The sequence below is a fragment of the Gadus chalcogrammus genome, chromosome 21 (assembly GCF_026213295.1).
Source record: "Gadus chalcogrammus isolate NIFS_2021 chromosome 21, NIFS_Gcha_1.0, whole genome shotgun sequence".
NCBI lineage: Eukaryota > Metazoa > Chordata > Actinopteri > Gadiformes > Gadidae > Gadus > Gadus chalcogrammus.
Window position 1 is genome coordinate 13,905,061 of NC_079432.1, and position 20,555 is coordinate 13,925,615.

At 47.5% G+C, this 20,555-nt stretch overlaps 1 protein-coding gene across 1 annotated transcript in view; it reads right to left on the reverse strand.

Moving 5' to 3' along the window:
• Positions 1-6,844: 6,844 nt before the first annotated feature.
• LOC130374619 (mRNA-capping enzyme-like) overlaps positions 6,845-20,555 on the reverse strand; it is a 47,501-nt gene continuing 33,790 nt past the window's right edge. The window contains exons 5-8 of the mRNA XM_056581488.1: positions 19,760-19,860; positions 15,014-15,080; positions 9,088-9,211; positions 6,845-8,464 (exon numbers count right to left, since the gene is read on the reverse strand). Of these exons, the coding sequence (XP_056437463.1) occupies positions 8,292-8,464; positions 9,088-9,211; positions 15,014-15,080; positions 19,760-19,860 (465 nt within the window). The 3' untranslated portion in view covers positions 6,845-8,291. The remainder of the gene's footprint in view (positions 8,465-9,087; positions 9,212-15,013; positions 15,081-19,759; positions 19,861-20,555) is intronic.

Below are 20,555 nucleotides of genomic sequence, written 5' to 3' on the forward strand. Positions count from 1 at the left end.
AACCTGCGATGGAGAAAATTTTGAGGCGGGTTTTGAGGCGGGTTTAGGTGTGACGCAACGAGAAGCGACTGTTCAGTCTAACAACATGAACATGGCATAGGTGGTGATGGACAGATGGTTTATCCAATCAGCTAACCAGTATGTTTGCCCCTTCCCAAAAGTTCTCCAACGGAAGGTTCCCAGATGGATATGCTGAGCAAATGCGAATCAATCCATCAGACAAAGTCAGGTTAATGCTACTCCCCTAACGCTGCTGATTCCCTGTTCCTCATTGGCTATATCCTAACCCAATCAGAGTGATTTTTACATTCCATAAACACTATCTGCTAAAGTCATCTATTTGACTCAAAACAAGATGAACCTTAAAATATGACATAGCATAATTGCCTATGAGGCTAACGATACGGTAGATTAACACGAAAATGCAAATCTGAGTTAGTTGGAAGCGCAGTGGTCTTTTTCGGATCGATCAAAGACTCCCCAGGGGGGCGGTCATGTGCAGCGTAAATCGACAACGGCAAAGGGCAGGCCAAAGGAAAAAGATTTAAAGGTCAGACGATCGGCCTGAGTTCATATTTGCCGATAGGTCAGTCCCAGGGCGGACTGTGTATTTAAAAGCTGCTGTTCACTTAATACAACTCTACAAGGCTACCCAGTTGGAGTCCAGAATAGACCCTCAGGCCCTGTTCCGCTCTCAAGCCGCAGTGAGAGTCCAATGTAAAGGGCTGTAAAGTGAGGGCAGCCTTTCACACCAGCGAGCTCTCACACTTTGCGTTGACATGCATCTCGTATCGAGAGCAGTGCGTATGATTCCCCTGCCTGGCATTTTAACCATTTAATTGCTTAGTGGAGTTTTCTGCATGCACTTCACCCTCTTAACCCGTCCATCACATAGATGTACTCGCTCTTGATAAGTACTGTACTGCCATCCACAGTCTACAACATTACCAAGATGACTGTACTTAATGACTAAAATACCCTGTGTCAGCTTCTTGAAGGGTTGAATGGGACAGGATTTGGTCAAATGGATGGCAGAATTCAATAGAGAAACTGTGAACAGGGAGAAAATGGATCATGAATGGATATGAAGAACATCAAGCATGGGTTTTTATGTTCACACATTCCTATAGGACCTTCACAAGAAAGATGTAACAACCACTGTATACAGAAACACAGTACTGAGGTTGGAAATACATACTGGATCCATGAACGCATTGTTCAGCCTCAAAAGGCTCTGACGTTAAATGTAGAAAATGAACACTGGTGGCCGGTTGAAGGGCGGAGGGGTTTGAGTTAGGGGTTTGAGTAAGAGGCCCGGCTACGGGGCTGGGCAGGCCCCCTTCCAGACAAGGAGACATTCACTGGACTCTGACCATCAACCCTGGGCTGTTCCTCATGTCTTGTGTTGGTAGGGGTTATGAGTCAGAGGCGGTTCTTTGATGTGTCTCAGGGGCGGGATGGCGTGGCTGAGGCTGCGCCCTGAATCGTTTGTGATGGAATGTTAAAGTCAAACGGCCAGCGATTCGGATCAGTTCTTTACAGACATAGACAAAAGGCTTGTTCCGCAGCGCTACAAAGACACCTCTCTGCCTTTCATTTAGACCGGTCCTCATCTCAAAGCCCTTGTACCTCCCACTCCTCCATTATATAAATGAAAAAAAAAACCTCAACTACAATACAGACGCCGTTCTCCACTCCATATCCCATATCCCAAATACATAATTAAAAGCAAAGCCAAAAGATGCAATTTCAAACATCAATTCTGCTCTTTGTCGCCAATCTAAGCTAAATCTATCCTTTTACCAAGCAGGATTGACAGCTAAAGATTTGAAAGATGTTTGTTTTCAGGTTTGTTTATTAACAGTGTGGACAGGCAGAAGGTATTCGTAGTCAGACCAAAGGGCATGACTGAGATACAGTGCAGCGTCTCTGTGTCAGAGCGGTTGTGATCCTGTTAACCCCAGCAGGGAGCGATGACTGATTTGGAGCCTGAAGACGTCTCTGTCACAGTCATAGATCATGATGGTGACACTCGCCCCAGAGCCAGTATGAATAACACCATGACTCGCTGCGAGGGGATATTGTTCATAGGGCTTGGAAGTGGGGAGGCTGATCCAGGCGCTGGAAGACAAAGCGCCTCATTAGAAGACTCCATTCAGGTGAAGGAGTCGTAATTGAGGGCGAAACTAAAGACGTGCTTAACATTTCCCGAATGGCATCCAGGATCACACCAGTATAATGCTCAAAGCACGCGTTTCCTGCTCCACTTCTTCCGGTTGCAGAGATCCATCTACTGCTGCTGCTCACCAGACAACAGAGACATACTGACCGACACGACCACGCCAAGGGGAATGCCGCCACACACACACACACACATTTCCTGACCCACTCCCACGCACAAGCAAGATGTGTACGGCCATTCATTTACAGGGCTGGGTCGGCAGCAGAACCTCAGAAAGTATTCCTGTAGCTCCCATTCTGCATTGTTTCTGAAGATTCCTTCCTAGGTCATTTAGGGATGTCCTTTGACTTCACTATAGCAAAGTATGACCAGTAATAGGATTTCAACATGGAGGAAAACGACACATAAAAGTGGTTAAATGTGAAATTATTGTTTGAATTGAATTTGAATGGGCATAAATTAATTGTTTGTTTACACAATAACATAACGCACAGCTGCGTGCTTAATACAATGCATAATTAAGATATGCAATGGGCACATTGTTGCGTGTAAATTTGTTCCAATAAATGCCTTTTACCTCTTTGAGTTATGAAGCATACGACTATATACTCTACACATCTGTCAACTACAATGTATTGCAAAAGTATGTCATTTATTTTGGACAGGCAATCTTATTGACATTGGTTGATAAACCACTTATCCATGTTACAATGAACTAATTACTGTTTCGGTAGTTTCACCACTACCACAAACATCATTAATGAATGACCCTAATAAGTTGTGTTGCCAACTGTAATTACTTGTGATGATGTCTTTGTGGTTAACTGCTGCCATCGATGCAGTAAAAGTAGCTTGGCCTCATTGCTATTGGATGATTTCATGGCAAAGTGTTAGTGAAGCGAGCAGGCGGCAGGTGGTTCATCCAAGCGGATGGACACTGTGACAGCATTGTGTGGTTAATGTATGCCATTGGTTCTTAATTGCCACTCATTGTAATATGCATAAGTAAAATAGTAGAGAGACCAGCTGCCTGCTGTGGTTTTTAAGCTGGGATGAGTGGGTGTGTATCGTTCCAGACGGATATCATTCCAGAACAGTAATTTAGTAATTAGAAGGGAGAAATGACATATCCAGATCACCGTCGCCGAGTACATTTTAATTGCCTTTGTCAAGGTCGACTTTTAATATTGTGTAGCTTTACAGCGGTTGCATGATTGGATCGACGGTAGAACGCTTCCCTCTAAAGCCCACGTCGTTGAAAACATGAGGGCCAGATCCATTCTGACCCGCGGCACACTACAGCTTCAAGGGTGACAAGCAGACTACTCAGAAATTAGTTAGTTGCTTATTAGGCAATGAAAAAGGAAAACGTGTTCCCAAATCACTTTGTTGTGTGTTTCAGCCGAAGAGCTGTGTAAAGGGAACAGGCTTTGTTTAATATTGACTAATTATATTGGTAACGGAGGATTTGGGGAAGTCAGTTATGATTGTTTAACCTCCCAAACCGGTAATGTCTCGTCGATTTCCGCTTCGTTCTCGTTGACCCTGGTATAGACACATTGCTCATAACATTCATACTGCTGCAAATGCAAGGGTCAGTGGACCAATCACCATCACCACTTTGTTACCTCATTCGGCCGTAGACAGTGACTCAACAGACATTTATTAACATGAAAGATTTCAACTTCCAGAAAAGTCTATTGAGTACACGAGCCACTGACTGCTAGGTACTGAAGAATGTTCCCTCCATTCTTGTCCCACTATTCCGTTGAATATTTAACGGAGCATGGCGGATTCACAGAAATTACATTTATTCTGCAGAAGCCAATTAGCATTTCCCAAAATACATCCAGTCATCCCGGGCGCTGTCTTGGAACGATTGTCATGCTAAATCATATAGATTTAGGAATTTTATAGAGATTGATACTATTTAACGCCCTTGAAGCTCCAACATGATTTGCATGGGTTATTCCAGTCTACTTCACCATGAAGCCAATTTAAAGGTTGCACGGTTCACGTGGATTTTCACATAGGAGAAAATAGGCTTTCAAGGGGTCAGTGTTTGCGTATCTCTCACAGGAAAATAGAAAAGCTTTCAGAGCGCTCACTCTCACTCTCTCTCACACACACACACACACACACACACACACACACACACACACACACACACACACACACACACACACACACACACACACACACACACACACACACACACACACACACACACACACACACAGCGGTGTTCTCGGTACTCTGGTCGAGCTGGTACTTTATGTATCATCTATATCATCCTTCCCATTAGGACACCATTAGGAACAGAGAGGGCTCCCATCATAAAGCCCCAGTGGCAATGGGTTAGCATCAGACTGTAATCCTCCACCCATCACGCCTCTTAACGTTTCAAGAAGCCCGCTTTCGTTTTTACATCAAGATCTTTGTGTTATTTTATTACCGAACGTTGAGGGTCTCATTGATCGATAAAATGAGCGCAATGGCCGTTAGCTAGACGGGGTCGAGCTGTTCTATTAAGAGGCGTGCATCGCAGTATGGGACCTATATGATGACAAAGCATGAAGGGGCATTTTACTTTTCATTTGCTGGTTCACAAACATTGGCCTAGAGACTTTCTCATTTAAATGAGATTTTCTTTCTTAAGGTACATTAGGTTATATCCTGGCCATAATACCTTTCAGAACATTACCGCGTGGAAATCGAGCGATGCCCCTTAAACCGCTGTACCTCAACACACAGAAAGTGCAGGTGGCCAAACAATAGAAGCGACGCACAGGTTCTTTGTTATGCTTTACGATGCGTTCGATATTGGCAGAGCGTAAACATACCCTTGCACCACCGGTGTGCTCCTATCTATCTATCTACTGGTCTGTCTGTGGCGTTCCCCTGTGACTCGTGTGTGCAACACTTCCATGTATAAAGTGTATCAATCAATGGGCCTGCAGTGTGGCCCACTGGGTGCGAGACCACTCTGGTGCTCACTGCAATGCCGGGACGGTGACGCACAGTCCGGATTCCACCGGTTTTTAGATTAAATTCAAACCTGGCTAAGCCGCGTGCAGAACATTTGGGTTCGGTGGTCGAGAGGACCCGACTGAAGAGAGCAGCGGCGCCTTCCAGGTGTTATCGCTTGATATTTGACAACTGCTCCAGTGAGCAGGCAGCTTGAGACCACCTGGTTATTCAGAGACTGAACAGAGGGAGGGGAGGAGAAGCAGAGAGAGGAGCAGAGCAGGGGGTTGGATGGGGCTGTGCTAATGACCACTCTGATGTCTCCCTCATGGCAACAGATGCCAAGCAGACGACTGCCGTTTCTGACAAACAATGTCCCCCCACCCCTGAAATGGAAGTCTTCTTTCCCCCTGGCTGCCCCCGAGGCTCGGTACATTTGTGGTAATAGATTTGTGGCACCGGGCCCTCCCTCGCGCTGCAGCCACATGCAATTACATTTCTGATTCAAGAGACGGCAGTGGGGTCGGCTGCCCTGCCCGGCTTCATTACCAGAGCGAGCCCTACTATCCATATCAGCGCGCATGCCAGGTATAAATAGGTGTGAAGCACGGCCTCCACTAGCTATGTAATATTAATCCATTGTTTATTGGTTCCCACAGGCCATGGCTTGTGTTTGTGAGCCTGGTGGTCCTCTGGTCCTTGCTCTGAATCTCCTTATCGTGGCATCATATTTCACTGTAACTTCAGCACATACCCACCACAGATGGACACACACACACACACACACACACACACATACCGTACACACGCACACAAATAACAACTCCCACCTGCTGTACAAAACACTGACTGGCAGGAATTCATATTCAAGGCAAGAGCTGGTATTAAGTGCAAATTGTCATGCAAGTATCCTCCTGCATGGCCGCCTGGGGGTTTAGCACCGGAGACGAAAGGGATCCTCACGACCTGCTCAGAAGCGTTCGCGCGTGCGTGCGTGTGAGCGTGCGTGCGTATGTGTGCAAGGACACGTGTACAGGCTTGTACGGGTTCACGAGGTCAGCTCCGTGCAGCGGCACGGCCCCCACTCCTGACTGCTGCTTCCCCTCCGGGGCACAAACAGACTCGGAGAAAACAACGCATTATTAATGTGGCCGCATCGCTGCGCCTGTGTGCGTCGATGCGGGCGGGCTCCTTATTGAACTGGCAGGCCGACGGCGAACGCAGCGATGCCCACAGAGAAATGTTATTAACACGGTTTCTTTGTAGCTGCCGAAACGGGGCGAGATGAAACCTTTGATACTCCGTCCGGTCATTCCGAAGCAGAGTGCGACCGACCACGTGGTTCTCTGCTCGGGCGGTATTTGCGTGTTTGTGTGTCTGCCAGTTTGTTTGTGACGTCGCCCGCACCTGGGTCCTGGCTGCAGCCAGCTCTCCACAGAAAGGTGCGGGGGCCGCTTTGATGGGATTGAGCCGGCTTTCATCTTATGCCAGAGGGGAGAGGAGCACGGCTGAGCTACTCGCACTATGGGGAGAAAACGTCGCAAAACACAAGTAAACACACTCGCGATTAGGTGTGATTATACCAATTGGCCAATCTTTTCAAATGATCCGCGCGTAAGAGGATAATTTCTCTGAATTGGGGGAAAACAAAGAAAAAACAACAACGCATAATAGTGAAATTAGCATATTTAGTCAGACAAGAGGCAGATATTGAACTTTTATCAATCTTTACATTTTTCATATGGATTGAACCGGTCCCTGCTGTTGTGAAGAAGACAAACACACAAGAACAAAACAAAAGCAAATAACAACCAAACTGACAAATTAACAATAACTCCTAAACGCACAACAGTATTTACAGGGCTGTTTTCTTCCCCACCGTGCTCTGTTAACTCTTTGCACAGGCTGAACAAAACGCCCATTTTAATAAAAACATAACTCTTCACTGTCAAACCGCAGCTTTAGGACAAAGACCTGCCAAACCAACGCAAAGCCGAAGGTCACTAAATGTATTCCTATTGGGAGTCGTATCTCTGCAACCGGGCGATAATATGAGACGAAGACGGTAGGATCAAGCCGCTTCAATTTGACTGCGTATTGATCCTCAAACATGAGGAAGAGTGTATCTGTGTGATGAGTGCATGCTAATGTGTTGAACCCCGCTCACTCACACATGCATACGGGGGCTTAGCTGGAGTTCCAAGTGGGCTTTGGGCCTCCCGTGGGACCCCCTTGAGAACCACTGCCTATGGACAGTCGACAGGAAACAACCCCCCCCCCCCCCCCCCTGCAAGCATTGGAGAATCAGACAACCCATTATAACTGTAGTGAAAGCTCAACAAAAACAGAACAAACGAATGAGCTCCCTTCCTTGTAGTTTGTGAACGGGTTGGTTTTTGTGAGCGTGAGAGTGGGGGGGAGGACAGAGATAGAACAGCGTGTTACAAGTGTTCTGTGACACCTGGGGAGAGATGTGGCGGTGGAGGACTGGTACGATACACACTGCTACACACTGGGAGCTGGATGTGTGAGGACGCTTCTCGAGGCTCGTGTACCAGAGAGGGGAGATAATAGGAATCTGTTGATCTGCAGGATCTTCAATTAATCTCTAATTACCTCCCTGTGATCAGATTGTGGGTGAAGTGTTGATGTTTACTCTTTCTCGGAGCGTAACACAAACACGAGCCTCTCCTTGACATCATGGAAACACATCGTCTGCATAGATGATCGTGTAGCCATCACAAACCACGCTGTCATAAGCTCAGACGCAAAAGAAAACAAAAAAACAAACACAAAAACATAAATAAGGGAAAACCGGGATGGCGCCGTCTTCATTTTTTGTTTGTTTTTTTAGTCTCACTTCGATAAGAACAATTGCAATTTAAGCTACACGCTACACAATAAAGCGAATGGCGCTCGTGGCCGTCGATCAGAGGGGTTCCACAGCCTTGTGGATGCTGGCGCCCACGTGGCGCTGATTAGACTAATGTCCAGGGCCGAGACGGAGCCGTCCGTCCTGCTGCAGGCGACCGGGCGAGGGTGGACACGATGGCGCTGGTGCTTTTTTAAATTCTTGCAATGCGCAATTTGTCCCGTCGTTTGTCCCAAAGCGTGACGGAGCGCGGGCGGGGGGCCGGCGGGTCTACGGCTCGGCGTGGTTGGTCTTCTTGGAGGGCGGCGGGGGCATGAGCTGGGCGTCCGGGTCGGGGGGGTGCTTGCGCCCCTGCGCCGGTTGCTGCACCCCCTGGGTGCTGCGGTCCACCAGGTCCAGCAGGATCTCCTTGGTGACGGGGTGCTGGATGCTGTTACACACGGCTGGATGCACACACACACACACACACACACACACACACACACACACATGGATGGACATACACACACACACACCCACGGACGGACGGACGGAGGGACACACACACACACACACAAGGACAAACAAAGGGTCACACACACACACACACACACACACACACACACACACACACACACACACACACACACACACACACACACACACACACACACACACACACACACACACACACACACACACACACACACAGGGGAAAGAAAGTTAGTCTAGACTCTGCGATTGCTTCTTCCAGGGGTGTAAAACATTAGATAAGCAACGTTTGACAGATTCCTCGCTAGCCACTTGTTTGAAGATACTTAAAGCGACAGAGGAGCGATCAGTAGCAGAGTTCTGGCGGTAAACACGAAGAGGCAAACAAACGCTGAGAACACAACAGTTGGCCATGATTCTTCTACTGTCCAAACTAGAACCTTCCAGACATAATCCAAACAAAACAAGGTCCTCTGACGGGAAACCAATCAGACGCTACGTTACAGAATACAGCGAAGACACCGCTCGCAGCCTGGGCAGATAACCCGCTCCAACGGGACATTAAGACAATGATGAGGGGAGAATCAGGTCTCACCCATGGCTGTGTCGTAGGAGTTGGGGAAGCTCTTGTCTATTCTCTGCTTCATGAAAACCCAGGTGTTGTTGGTAAACGTGCACTCGATGATCTTGTTGTCGTACTGCTTCAGATCCTTGGTGGCCTGCACAGAGAGGGAGAGAGGGGGACAGATGGCTCCGTCATGCTCACATTTTATGGTACTTTGCTGCGTATGTGCCGTGATTAATCACTGGTACTGTGAGAATAGTGAATACTAAATTACTATCAATGTCTTTATACAATGATCCATAGAAACATGCCGATGTCCCAATACAGTATTACAATCGTGCCAAGCAAAAACGACTGCGTTAATTTATAATAATCCACTTATTCACTACTTCTATATATATATATATATATATATATATATATATATATATATATATATATATATATATATATATAATCTATCAAGTGTAAAATCACGTTGTGAACAATGCATTTTGCTGTTAATTCAACGAAGCAACAGCAAAACAAAAAAAGCTTATACCAGTGTGCGGTGATTATACACTTCTTTGACTTGATATACTATTGTTGACTGCACATCACCAGCACCTAAGAATCCAAAGGCTGTGCACAGGGACTTCATTCATTTTTTTTTTATATATATAATCGACTATGTCTGAAGACCTTGCATGGTCGAATGTGATTCATTAGGCCAGACCCATTGTGGACCGAACGTTAAATCATATATTGTAGATATTATTTTACATATGCGCCTCAATGTCCTTCAATCTTAGTTTGCTGCAGCTGTCTGTAGGCGAGGCCTAGGATCTCTGTTAAAGGACCAACCGCCTCCGCAAACAAATCAACCTTTCAACGTGGGACGAAAAAATGAAGCATCTGCATTCAATTTGACAGAAAGCACCAGGCTGCGTTTAGCCTGATATGCTATAGTGTGGCGTAGGCTTATATAATATACCGTCATTAATAGGAAATATCTATGGATCCAACAGTGGCCAGTATCTATGGAGACAGAGAGCTCCCTTTTTTCTGAATATGCACAGTATTCACATCCGGTCATGAAAAATGTATAAAGCATTAAAAATGTTATTACATAAAAATGATGTGTTTGAGCGCATAGAACAGAAGCGCAGCACCATAAAATGAGGCAGAAGTGCAAACAATGAAGAAGGGAGCACAGAGTATGACACCTGTTGTTATCATCATGATTTCATCATGGCTGTTTTCATCATTTCATTCATGACTCTTGAACATTTGTAATGGTTTCAAAGTGCTGCCAAACACGAGAAATTGTGTCACCTTCTCTAGACTAACTCCATCGGGCTCTACTTAAAGAAGAAAGTGATTGGATGATGCCACTGCCATTAAACAAAGGGTTTATCAAACAAACGATAAGGACATTTATTAAGCAGCCCCCGTCCCCACAATGAAACGCCCCTGCTGTCAAGACGCACACTGTCTTCAGAACGCTGCTTTGACTATTAAAGACCACCCCCGGTTAACGCCTCCATCAGAGGTTTGAGGTCACCCCTAATCTAAACCAGACAATACACACTCCTGCACGCAAATCCCACCGCACAAACGCAGATCAATCATGACAGCTTTGCGTGGCCCGTGGGGGTCCCGACATGCTGACAGAATGCTGGTTGCGGCTTACATGTATTAATAACGCATGGGGGGGGGGGCGTGAGTCAACGCAGACCTTTAAGAAGCCGACGCCCGTTTCATTACCGTCCTCCTCTGTGTAGCTGAAAAGTAGGAGGCGGAAAGTGGGGTTTTAATTTGAGCTCATAAATATCCTATATCTATCCCGATGCGATGGGACATACAGGGGCTCATATATATATATTCGTTTTAAGATGCAGCATAAGCTGCAAAGTGAAGGTCACCATCATGTAAATTGGACGGCTGATTGACAGCCCTGTTACGAATATATTTCCAATTTAAAATCAAATATTGCACGACAGTCATAATATGTTGATGGCCTGAAGCAAGGATTATCTTCCACTGATGGAATTGTTTTTTTCAACATAAGGGAATACTGCTTCATTTCTGACAAAATCGGAGTCTGCGACATAAACTCAGATTCCTCGAAAAGAGGTTGACTATTGACGTCACTTTTCAGACGGAACCCATTGCAGCACGGTCCAACATTTTCCCCCAAAATGTGTGGTTGACGTTGCAGACCGTGATTCGTTCACTGTGCGTCTGCGTGAGGCTGTACTCTGCTATATTGACGCATCCCCACTTAAAGGCTAGAATAGCATCAAAAGCAATCCAACCATGATGCAATTATGAGATCTTATGATGCTATTGAATCCTTTTATAATGATTCTTTATCGGAAATTGAACCCTGGTGAGCTCAAGAGAGACACCCCCTTGGTAGACAGTGCTGGGCCAATCAATCCATGCATTAGAGAGTTTGGCGCCTGAAGGCTTTGCAGACGGAGAGAAGAGGCCGCCAGTGCTTTTGGCCAGGGAGAGATGCCCGGGCCAATGGGGGGAGCGGGGGGGGGGGGACCCACAGACGCCAGCGAGAGTGGGGGGAGAGCACTGGCACAAAGGCGATCCGTGAGGAGGCGTGTCGGATCCTGGAGTGCAGGGTGCATCTGGGTACTTAGTGGGGGGCCTGGTTCCTCGAGGAAGTGTTTGAGGGAGAGTGGAAGTGAGCAGACTGGGGGGAGGTGACGGGTTCCTTTCAGCACCAGGAGATGACGACCGGGAGGAGCTACGTGTACTACGACGTCACAGAAACTCCCTGCGAGCGCATGCACCATTATTTACTAAATCATGCATTACTAACAAATAGGGGTTGGTTTGAGTGAGGTTGAGCTGTTCAGACAATTGAACAAGAACCCTGAGGCGAGTTTGGGCGGTGTAAAGACAGGTAGCCATGAAGAGCTTCGGAAATAGCACATGACACAACAGGCTGCCCTGCTGCTGAGCAGCACTGGTGGCAGCAGGCATGGCTGGGAACCCCTTCCTGCCTCACAAAGGTTGTGCCACAGCACCTTGGTGTTTATCCGCCCTGATCCGCCTTATTAGGCAGCAGGCGAGGGCCTTGTACAGCCGGAGTCTCTGGGTGCGTTTTGGCAAAGACCCTCCGTGAGTCCTTTCAGTCAAGAAGTGTGTTGCTAGTGCAGACCCCCAGAGCTGTAAATCTTTCATTTTCAAGTTTGTTGGTATCTATCCATCCATCTGCTAGATACATTAAATAAGAAATCTGTTACACCGGAGGTTTTTACTTCCTTGAGAACATTGAAAACACAAACTTTTTAATATTCCTAAAAATACATATTTTCCCACTTTAAACTATTATTTTACATCCTCTCTTTCGATATTGAACAATAACAAAGTCTGATATCAACCAGGGCCAGGTACTGTGAAATAATATTTGGGGTACAGAGCACACAATTGCATTTTCATTCACCAGAGGTGCGCTGTAATGAAATTCACTGTCGGAGAAAATGAGAAACAAATGAACAAAACAACATATTCAAACACGCAACTGAAACCACAAAAACTAACCCGGGCAAGCTCCAGCACCGCTGACGTGCTTCGTTCAAAATGAAAGCGTTGCGCTTGAATACTAAACAATGTGGGGGAGAGCGACATAGAGATCAACAGAGAAGGTAGATCCCCATGAGCATTAGCTCCACATTGTGCCCGGCCCCCCCTCAACCTCATCAATGGGCCTCAATATACTTATTCTAAGATTGATGGCAACTTGACGCTGAGGCGTAAACAAATCAGATTGTAATATCCTCCGTACTTTGCTTCACAAGGGAGCGCGGAACCGTGGTTTAATTTCAGACGTAATCAGAAGCGGGCCGAGAGGTCTGGGGAGAATTCTCTGCATGGGTCCATTTTAATCAGGAGGAACTATATGATGGAATATAGACCGGGGTGATGAGAGGCGAGATTACAGGAAATGCAGCAGCCGGCGGGGGCAGAACTAGAAGTTGTCTCAGTAGCGCACCGGTTCTGTCGATCTCCGGTGAGGAAACGGTGAAACAAAAAAAACAAAAACATCTTCAACCTTTCTCCAACCGAGAACCAAATTATTTCAGGTTTTTGATTCCCTTTGGGGCCGGGCTGCACACATCAGAGCACAGAGAGGTTATTCCTTCAAACAGAACACGCTTCACCAAGAGTCATCCGAGTGCTCTCACACTCAACAAATCGAGTTGTGTTGGGGTTTGGCTCCGCTCGAACAATTCCCTTTTAAGCCAATTAACACAATTTTGGCTAATGCATTTGCAGCGCTACAAATTTAGCACTCTGACGCCGCAGCTAAATTATCTGTTGCGAGCGCTGGATTTGGAACCAGGAACCAACCACTTGGTTTTGGGTGACATTCGCTGGCTGGCACGCGGGAGCGCGGACGCAGCCAAAGAGTTGGATGTCTCTCTGCGAGCCCTCATGCTATCATTATGTGACGTCAAGCGTCCCTGGAGGGCCAGCGTAATGCTCATCATTATCCCACGCGCGTGGATACCACTCCTCCCATCTGCTGTGACCTGGAGTCTGAGGCCAGAACCAACAACGGGCATCTGTTGAAGAATATCGGTGATTCACGGTACACAAGGACGCCCATTTTATCCTAACCTTGCCAAACTCTCTGTGGTTCTTAAGGTTATGCGGGATGACAGCCAAGGGTTTTCCGATGGAAAGCACCTTGAATACGGTGTTTGTGTCTTAAGACTTAGAGAAAGGACATGACCTTCGCACAAAAACGAAAGCTTTGCAAAAAATTAACAACATTGAGGTGAAAAAGGAATGAAAATCCCGTCATACATCCAATACCTTATGTAAACTTATGAATCTTCTTCTTCTTCATGTTCTGCAGACCAGACTACCATCTTGGATCAAGTTTCCTTCAACACTCTTCCAAAGTATGACCGAACAACCATGTAGCCGATTTGGGCCAGTACACAACCGTCAATTTTAAGCAAAGAGACTGTATAGTATTGACTAATATACACATCAAATGAGTATGATATGTCTTCAGAGATAAAGAAAAACTTGCTAAATCGAAGTACTGGCAGCAAAGGCATAACCAGTGTTCTCTCCTTTGAAATATCCATCCTGGGTCGGAACGTATGTTTTTGTTTTGGCCCGTGTGTTTTGTTTCACTCTTCTCCGAGTAAACCGGGTTGCCAGAGATTAAACAGATTGGCCCACAAACACAGCGGGCCGCAGCCATGGAGGCAAGCAAACAAGCTGGAAGAACTGAGACTGTACTCGACTTTACCCAACCTACAAAGACTCGTCCTCTTTGGAAACAGAACAACATACCGAGCCTTGCTAAAACCCCGGTACATCTCGTGGTGTGGTGTTTGAAGATAGAGAAGGCTAAGAGCCCAGCCCAGAAGGGTTTCCAGATGGATGCCAGGTGAGCTGGTTTATCATTTGGAAACATAAATAAATCGCAAACCTATACCGTAGCTGATGACCCTACAGTGTACGACTCAACATTTGTCATGGTCAAAATAGAATAATTGCAATGTCTCATAATATGTGTACAATAGTGTTTTTAAGGCTGCTTCCTTGGCCAGGTAACTTTTTTTACTGAAAAAATATGCCAGGTAAAATAATGGTGAACCTCATTAACGACAAAACCGAACCACATTTGAATGTTGCGCGAGCTAGCTTGGATAATCTCCTAAGCTTCGTGAGACCTTCCTGGTCTTACCATCAGTGCTCGGAGGAGAGAGTTTCTAATTGAAACAAACAATGGCGGCGGCCCAAGGAGTGTTGCCATCTAGAGGTTGCAGATGCGGCCAAATCTCCTAATTGTCCCAAGTAGAAACCCTTTTGCTGTATTAAACATGAAAATATTCGGATGCATTAGGGTGGAGGCAGGCAACTGCAGGCCTGGGTGTTTTTCGGCGTTAGGCAGCTGATTTGGCAGCACTCATCCTCATTAATTGTCGCTCACCTTCATCTGGGCGAATGGCCTTTCATAGCTGCCGACGAACAGCAAGCCCACCGTCTGGGGGAGCAGCCTGAGTGGGGGGAAAAAGACACAGGTTAACACCAGAGGAAGCCCTCACCGCCACAGGTGCAGCCTTCACATTTTCCAAGACCGATTCCTTGGCAGAGCCTATTAGCATGCTGCCATCCTCAATGATTCACAGGTGACAGAACAATCAAATTCACTTTTTACATCCACCAGCTGCCAACCTAGGGGATCTCGACATGAACATTGTGTGCTTCTTCGACATGGTTGAGGAGGCACAGGCGGTGGAGAGAGTACGACTGCAGCTAGTTAGTTTAAACCGCTAGTTACCACAGCACATGGTTTCATCATCAACGGATGCTGCCAGGATAATCGCTCGACAGACGGTCGGCCACGTCTCCGAACAGTTTATCAACGGTGCCAGGGGACAGAATCAGGTGTGTGTTCGGTGTGTGTGCGTGTGCGTGTGCGTGCGTGAGCTTGGGTGCAAATGGAGAAGCATGCGTGTGTTTCCAAGCAACACTTTCTATGAAACACTGGGGAGCACGGCCCACAGATGGCCCCAATCACACATACTGCTCCCCCTTCCCTCCCCTCTCCCAAGCTGAAACACCCACTGCAAATGCTGCACAGTCTTTCTGGATACTCGCTCTGACATTAGGCATAGCATTTCCTTTTTGTGCCATTACACCCCGGTCCAGGGGTTTGGTGTGTGTGTGTGTGCGTGTGTGTGTGTCGCGGGGTGGGGGAGCATTGACGCTGAGATGAATTGGCAGCCTAACGACAGCGGAGGCTTTCCTGACACGTTCGAGTTAAGTCAGAGGAGCCCTCATCCAGAGTCTGACGGGGTTAAAATAAGAAGGCCTTACCCCCCAATGGTCACAGATGCACGCAGGGGGCCAGCGGTTAAAGTGAGGCGGGAGGGAGGAAGCGGCCCACCATTAGCAGGGCCAACCACCCGTGCACCGATGGACGCCCCAGGGGTGCAGGGCAGTGTTCACATGGACGCGTCCGACACCCACCGCTGCCTCCACACTGGGGTTTCCCTTCCCTCGGACGGAGGAAGGAAGTGTGTGGGGGGGGTGGGTGCAGGCTAAGTGTGTCAATAGCCCCTTTTACACACTTTTACCCAGTCTGTTCAAGCCGGGCATGGTGTGGCGTTTTTCGACCTCGCCTTCGGTATAAAACGTACTAACATGGAGTGAGGGGGCGATATGGTTTCTTCTTAAGACGACAGATAGATCTAACAGAGCGGTATCGTACCATTTTAGCGTTATCGACATGTTGCATGCGATGCACAGCAACATTGCCTGGGCTTGAAGAGTGGTACTGACGTGCACGGCTAGTGAACGCACCTCGACGACGCGCCTGTCAAACCACAAGACGCTGACACCGCTGTGTGACACGCCCGCCTCGGAACACGGAGCGGGGCATGCCGTGTAAAGGCACACTTTGATTGGTTCTGTGCAAAAAGAAGACAACGCCCAAAAGCCTCTCAATTAAAATCCGCCGCGGCCTAAACAGAAGGAAAGCCGGTTGAAGCCAGTATCCGAAAATAACAAGCGGGTGACGGTGAGATACGACCTGGGAGGTGGGAGGGGGGGTGGGGGTGGGGGTGTGTGTGTGATGAAGCAGACATCGATCTTTGTGAGTGACTGTCTGTTGTGGGGGAAACAACCGGGGAAGAGCGGCATTTTTTTTTAACAGCGCGAGTTGTTACATCTGACCAAGCAGAGCTGGGTAAACAAGTTCAAAGGGTGGCCCATTATAAACTAATTCAAATAAAACTCTGCCTCTGTTTAAAAGGGCAAAACGAGGGTGTAGGGTCACTAGTGGGGAACGGGGGGTTTGATGTGACAACTGGGCCAGGGAGGCTTACGCGCTCAAACGGAGCCGATGGACTACACGGCCCCTCATACCTACCAGGGGGAACCGGCCTCCCGTCACAGCGGAAGGCGGGGGGCCGATGCCTTTCAACCCCTCGGCCACGCTGGCTCTGGGCTACAACCTGACGCTAAGCTGAGGTCTAAATAAATTGAAGGAGAGAAAAAAAAAAAAAAGGCCGGTAGATATAAAAGCGTGGGTTTCCTCCCCCCATCGCATAACGGAATGTTCGCTCCAGAAACAATTCTATTTGCTCGCGCCGAAACGCCCCGTCGCCACGGGCTGCCGCCGTAATGGCTTGAAAATCGTTTTTTTTTGTCCCTTTTCCAGGCAAAATCAATAGCGTGTGGAGACGCCGGTGCTGGCAGGTGCTGCATTTCAATGACAATGTCAGGGAGGACAGGCGGTCGGCATTGATCAGGCGTCGTCGCAGGAAGTGTTAGTTGCCGAAAGCCTCTGGTAAGATAAGCTCAAGTGACAAAAAGGCTTTGGTGGAGCATTGTCTCCCCGCACCCTCCAAGTCCTAAACCATGGTGGCAGAGCATGGGGCTGGATGACAGGATTCAATCACTTGGATCATTTCCTATGGGTCTAGCACAATGGAAACACATCAGCCAACAGCTTATCGGATATTTACCAAGTAGTCCACCACACCTGACCTGACTCTCAATACTGGATGCATTGAAATAGAACGGGAGCTCTATAGAAACAAGGTGATTTGGATTTGTAAACTATATTGAACACTCCCTTTAAATTCTTGTCAGGTCATCATCAATATCCTGCCATATTAGGGAGTAGCATGATCAGTTGAACCTGCCACGATTCCCTGAATAACTACCACCACTACGTAGATTAGCATTATTATTTTGCCCCATCTTGGGATTCAGGGACCGGCTCTCATGGCTCAAGGTTGAAGCAGGATTCTGTGAACACAAACATTAGCTTTGTGTTGCACTGTGTTGATAAGGGGTCTCTGTGTAACTGGGGTGCGAGAGGAGCCCGATGTGCACGCTCGGTTGTTTTTGGAAGGGGTATAATTACCGTTAACAACCATGCGGTGAAAGCCAACACATTTTTCTAAAAAAAGGACAGCGAGGTCATGGTGACTTTCGTTCCAGTCTTTAATGCTAAACATGCGACATGTGATGTGATTTACATGTGATGCATTTGAACAGTTGGTAATCAAGGAAATATGCACAACAATTAACACTTAACAAGGTGCAATTGCAATACAGCTGCATGTGAACTAATGGATTGGAAAAGAGTTGAAGCTATGTGTATTACACATTCTCCATATATGTTGGAGTTTGGAAGGTTGATTCCCGGCTCCTCCTAGCTGAGTGTCCCTGACAAGTCACCTGACCCTCACTGCTCCCGACAAGCTGGCTGTTACCCTTGCATGGTTGATTCTGCCTTCGGTGTGCGAATGTGCGTATGAACCGTTGAAAGCCACTTTGGATAAAAGTGAAATACCCTACATTTAAAATGTAAATGTATGTATAAAACATAGAATTGTTAGACAGGAAAGTATATTTTGCAGCAAGCGTGACACATTGATAGAAATACCCCCCTCTCCATCTAGGAAGTCTGGTATGAGTGACATTTAAAAGGGGTTGGTCAGGGTCAGTGGATGCGTGTCATGTCGTCCAACAATTCAGATTTCCGATATGAATCAGAGGGTGGGAGAAGCATATGCTTCAGTGTGATGGCAGCAGCTGAAGCCTCTTGCCTCCCGGTGCTACGTGCACACCCTTAAGAGACGCTCTGGAAGAAGCGCTGTGTGGGCAGATGAATGCAGACTTCCCTCTGCGACTGCTTCCCTCTTTATTCCACTACTCCCACTCGCTTTTTTTTTTTACAAAGAAACCAAGAGAGATTTGTAGGCCCACGCCAACACACTATACATCCGGCAGGGCGCTTGCACACAGCTGCCTCGTTTCTCCCCCTTCCACACAATATCTGATCGCTCTCAGACGGAAACAATGGGACTGCTGGACACAAGAGGAGCGGGCGAAGGCTCCGCCGGCCGGCCCTCTGGTTGTAAGGCGGGAGCTTCTTATCTCGTCTTCGCGCCCGGTCCATTCAGTCTGGCTGCGTGTGACCTGTGGCATTCCAGTTGACACGGTCCTCTGTCTGGAAGGAAGCCAACCGCGTCCACTAAGCCCATCACCGCTGAGGTGTTGCCTACCACTGGAGCAACGCTTGCACACCATTTAGCTTGTTTCTGCTGGCACAAGTAATGCGCACGGGGCCCAGGACCAATGTCGTGTTATAGGGTTGTATTTCTTGTGACTAAGATCTAAGTTAGGTGTTGATACATTTTTGTTCAAAACTGACTGAGGGCTGAGAAAGGGCTGAGAAATGGAGTGCGTTGAAGTGGTGGTGGCATGGCATTATTTCACAATAAATCCTCTTTCATTATTAATGCTGTATCTAAACAAAAGACACTGGGGACCTGAATTATGCGAACACCAAAAAATAAACAAAAGATATACACATTTTTTAATCTGTATAGTGGTCGAAATCGAGCAGAAACAGGGAGTTCACTTTCACTTTAAGCTGAATGTAAATGTCACACGCATATTGACGCGCACGCGATGCGTTACCCTTGGTGAACACAGCTCGGAGGTCCTGTCTGTTTGGCAGACACGACACGTCCGCACAAACAGTACACGCCTGCGGATACACACACACTCTAGCACGCTCTGACAGCCATTCATCAGGTTCTAACGGTGGAGAACCTGGGGACTGAATGGAGGCGCTTCGAGGGCTTTCACTACACTGAGAAACGACGCTGTTAAGAACCCCACTTTTAGTTTGCCCGGCAACAGTGAGACTCACCCCTCTCCGCCGACCTTGGTGATCTTGAGGCGAAAGTCCACCGAGTTGTGGCTGGGAGGCTTCCACTTGAGGATGTCGTCACAGCGGCCGGCCTTGTATCTCTGTAAGAGAACCAGCAGAGGAGTCCGTCAGGGGGCCTTCCACCTCACCGTGCAGCCGGGAGCGCACGCCTGAGCGGGAGCTGTACTTATTAACGTGGAGTGAAAACCTATCCCCCCCCCCAGGCACAGGGTTAATAGGATGCAAACGTAAAATGCCATTTGGCCCAGTCTGCCGGTGCCATTATGGGCTTGATTTGATCATTTGTGGATGGAGAAAGATTAGTGATGTTACGTTCACAATTTCCTGAGAGTCAAAAAGCAAACGCGCGCAGGAAAATAACATCATTGAAGTGAATACAGATACGATTGAAGAAAGACGGTACAATTCAGTGCTTTACAATCCAAACAAAACATACGGAACGACATGTAATTGTATATTACACTTAAGTCCAATGACAAAGGGGGGGGAAGAGATTAATATCAGACTATACAAAGTCGTCATAGCCTCCTGATAAACACAACACCACAACGCCATGTTTGTGTGTCTCACCACGGCGATAGAGTAAGCATATACCCCCGCAACATGCTTGCCTTAATCATGCTCATCCTTTATGCATATGTGACATTTGAAGAGGACATGGAACAAGTGCACTGGAACGTGAGCCACGGAGAGGCTCGGAGGGAGGGGGCGGGCATAGACGAGCGAATGCCATCTCCGTCAGGTTGCCCCGGTAACAGTGAAGTCTACTGAGAGG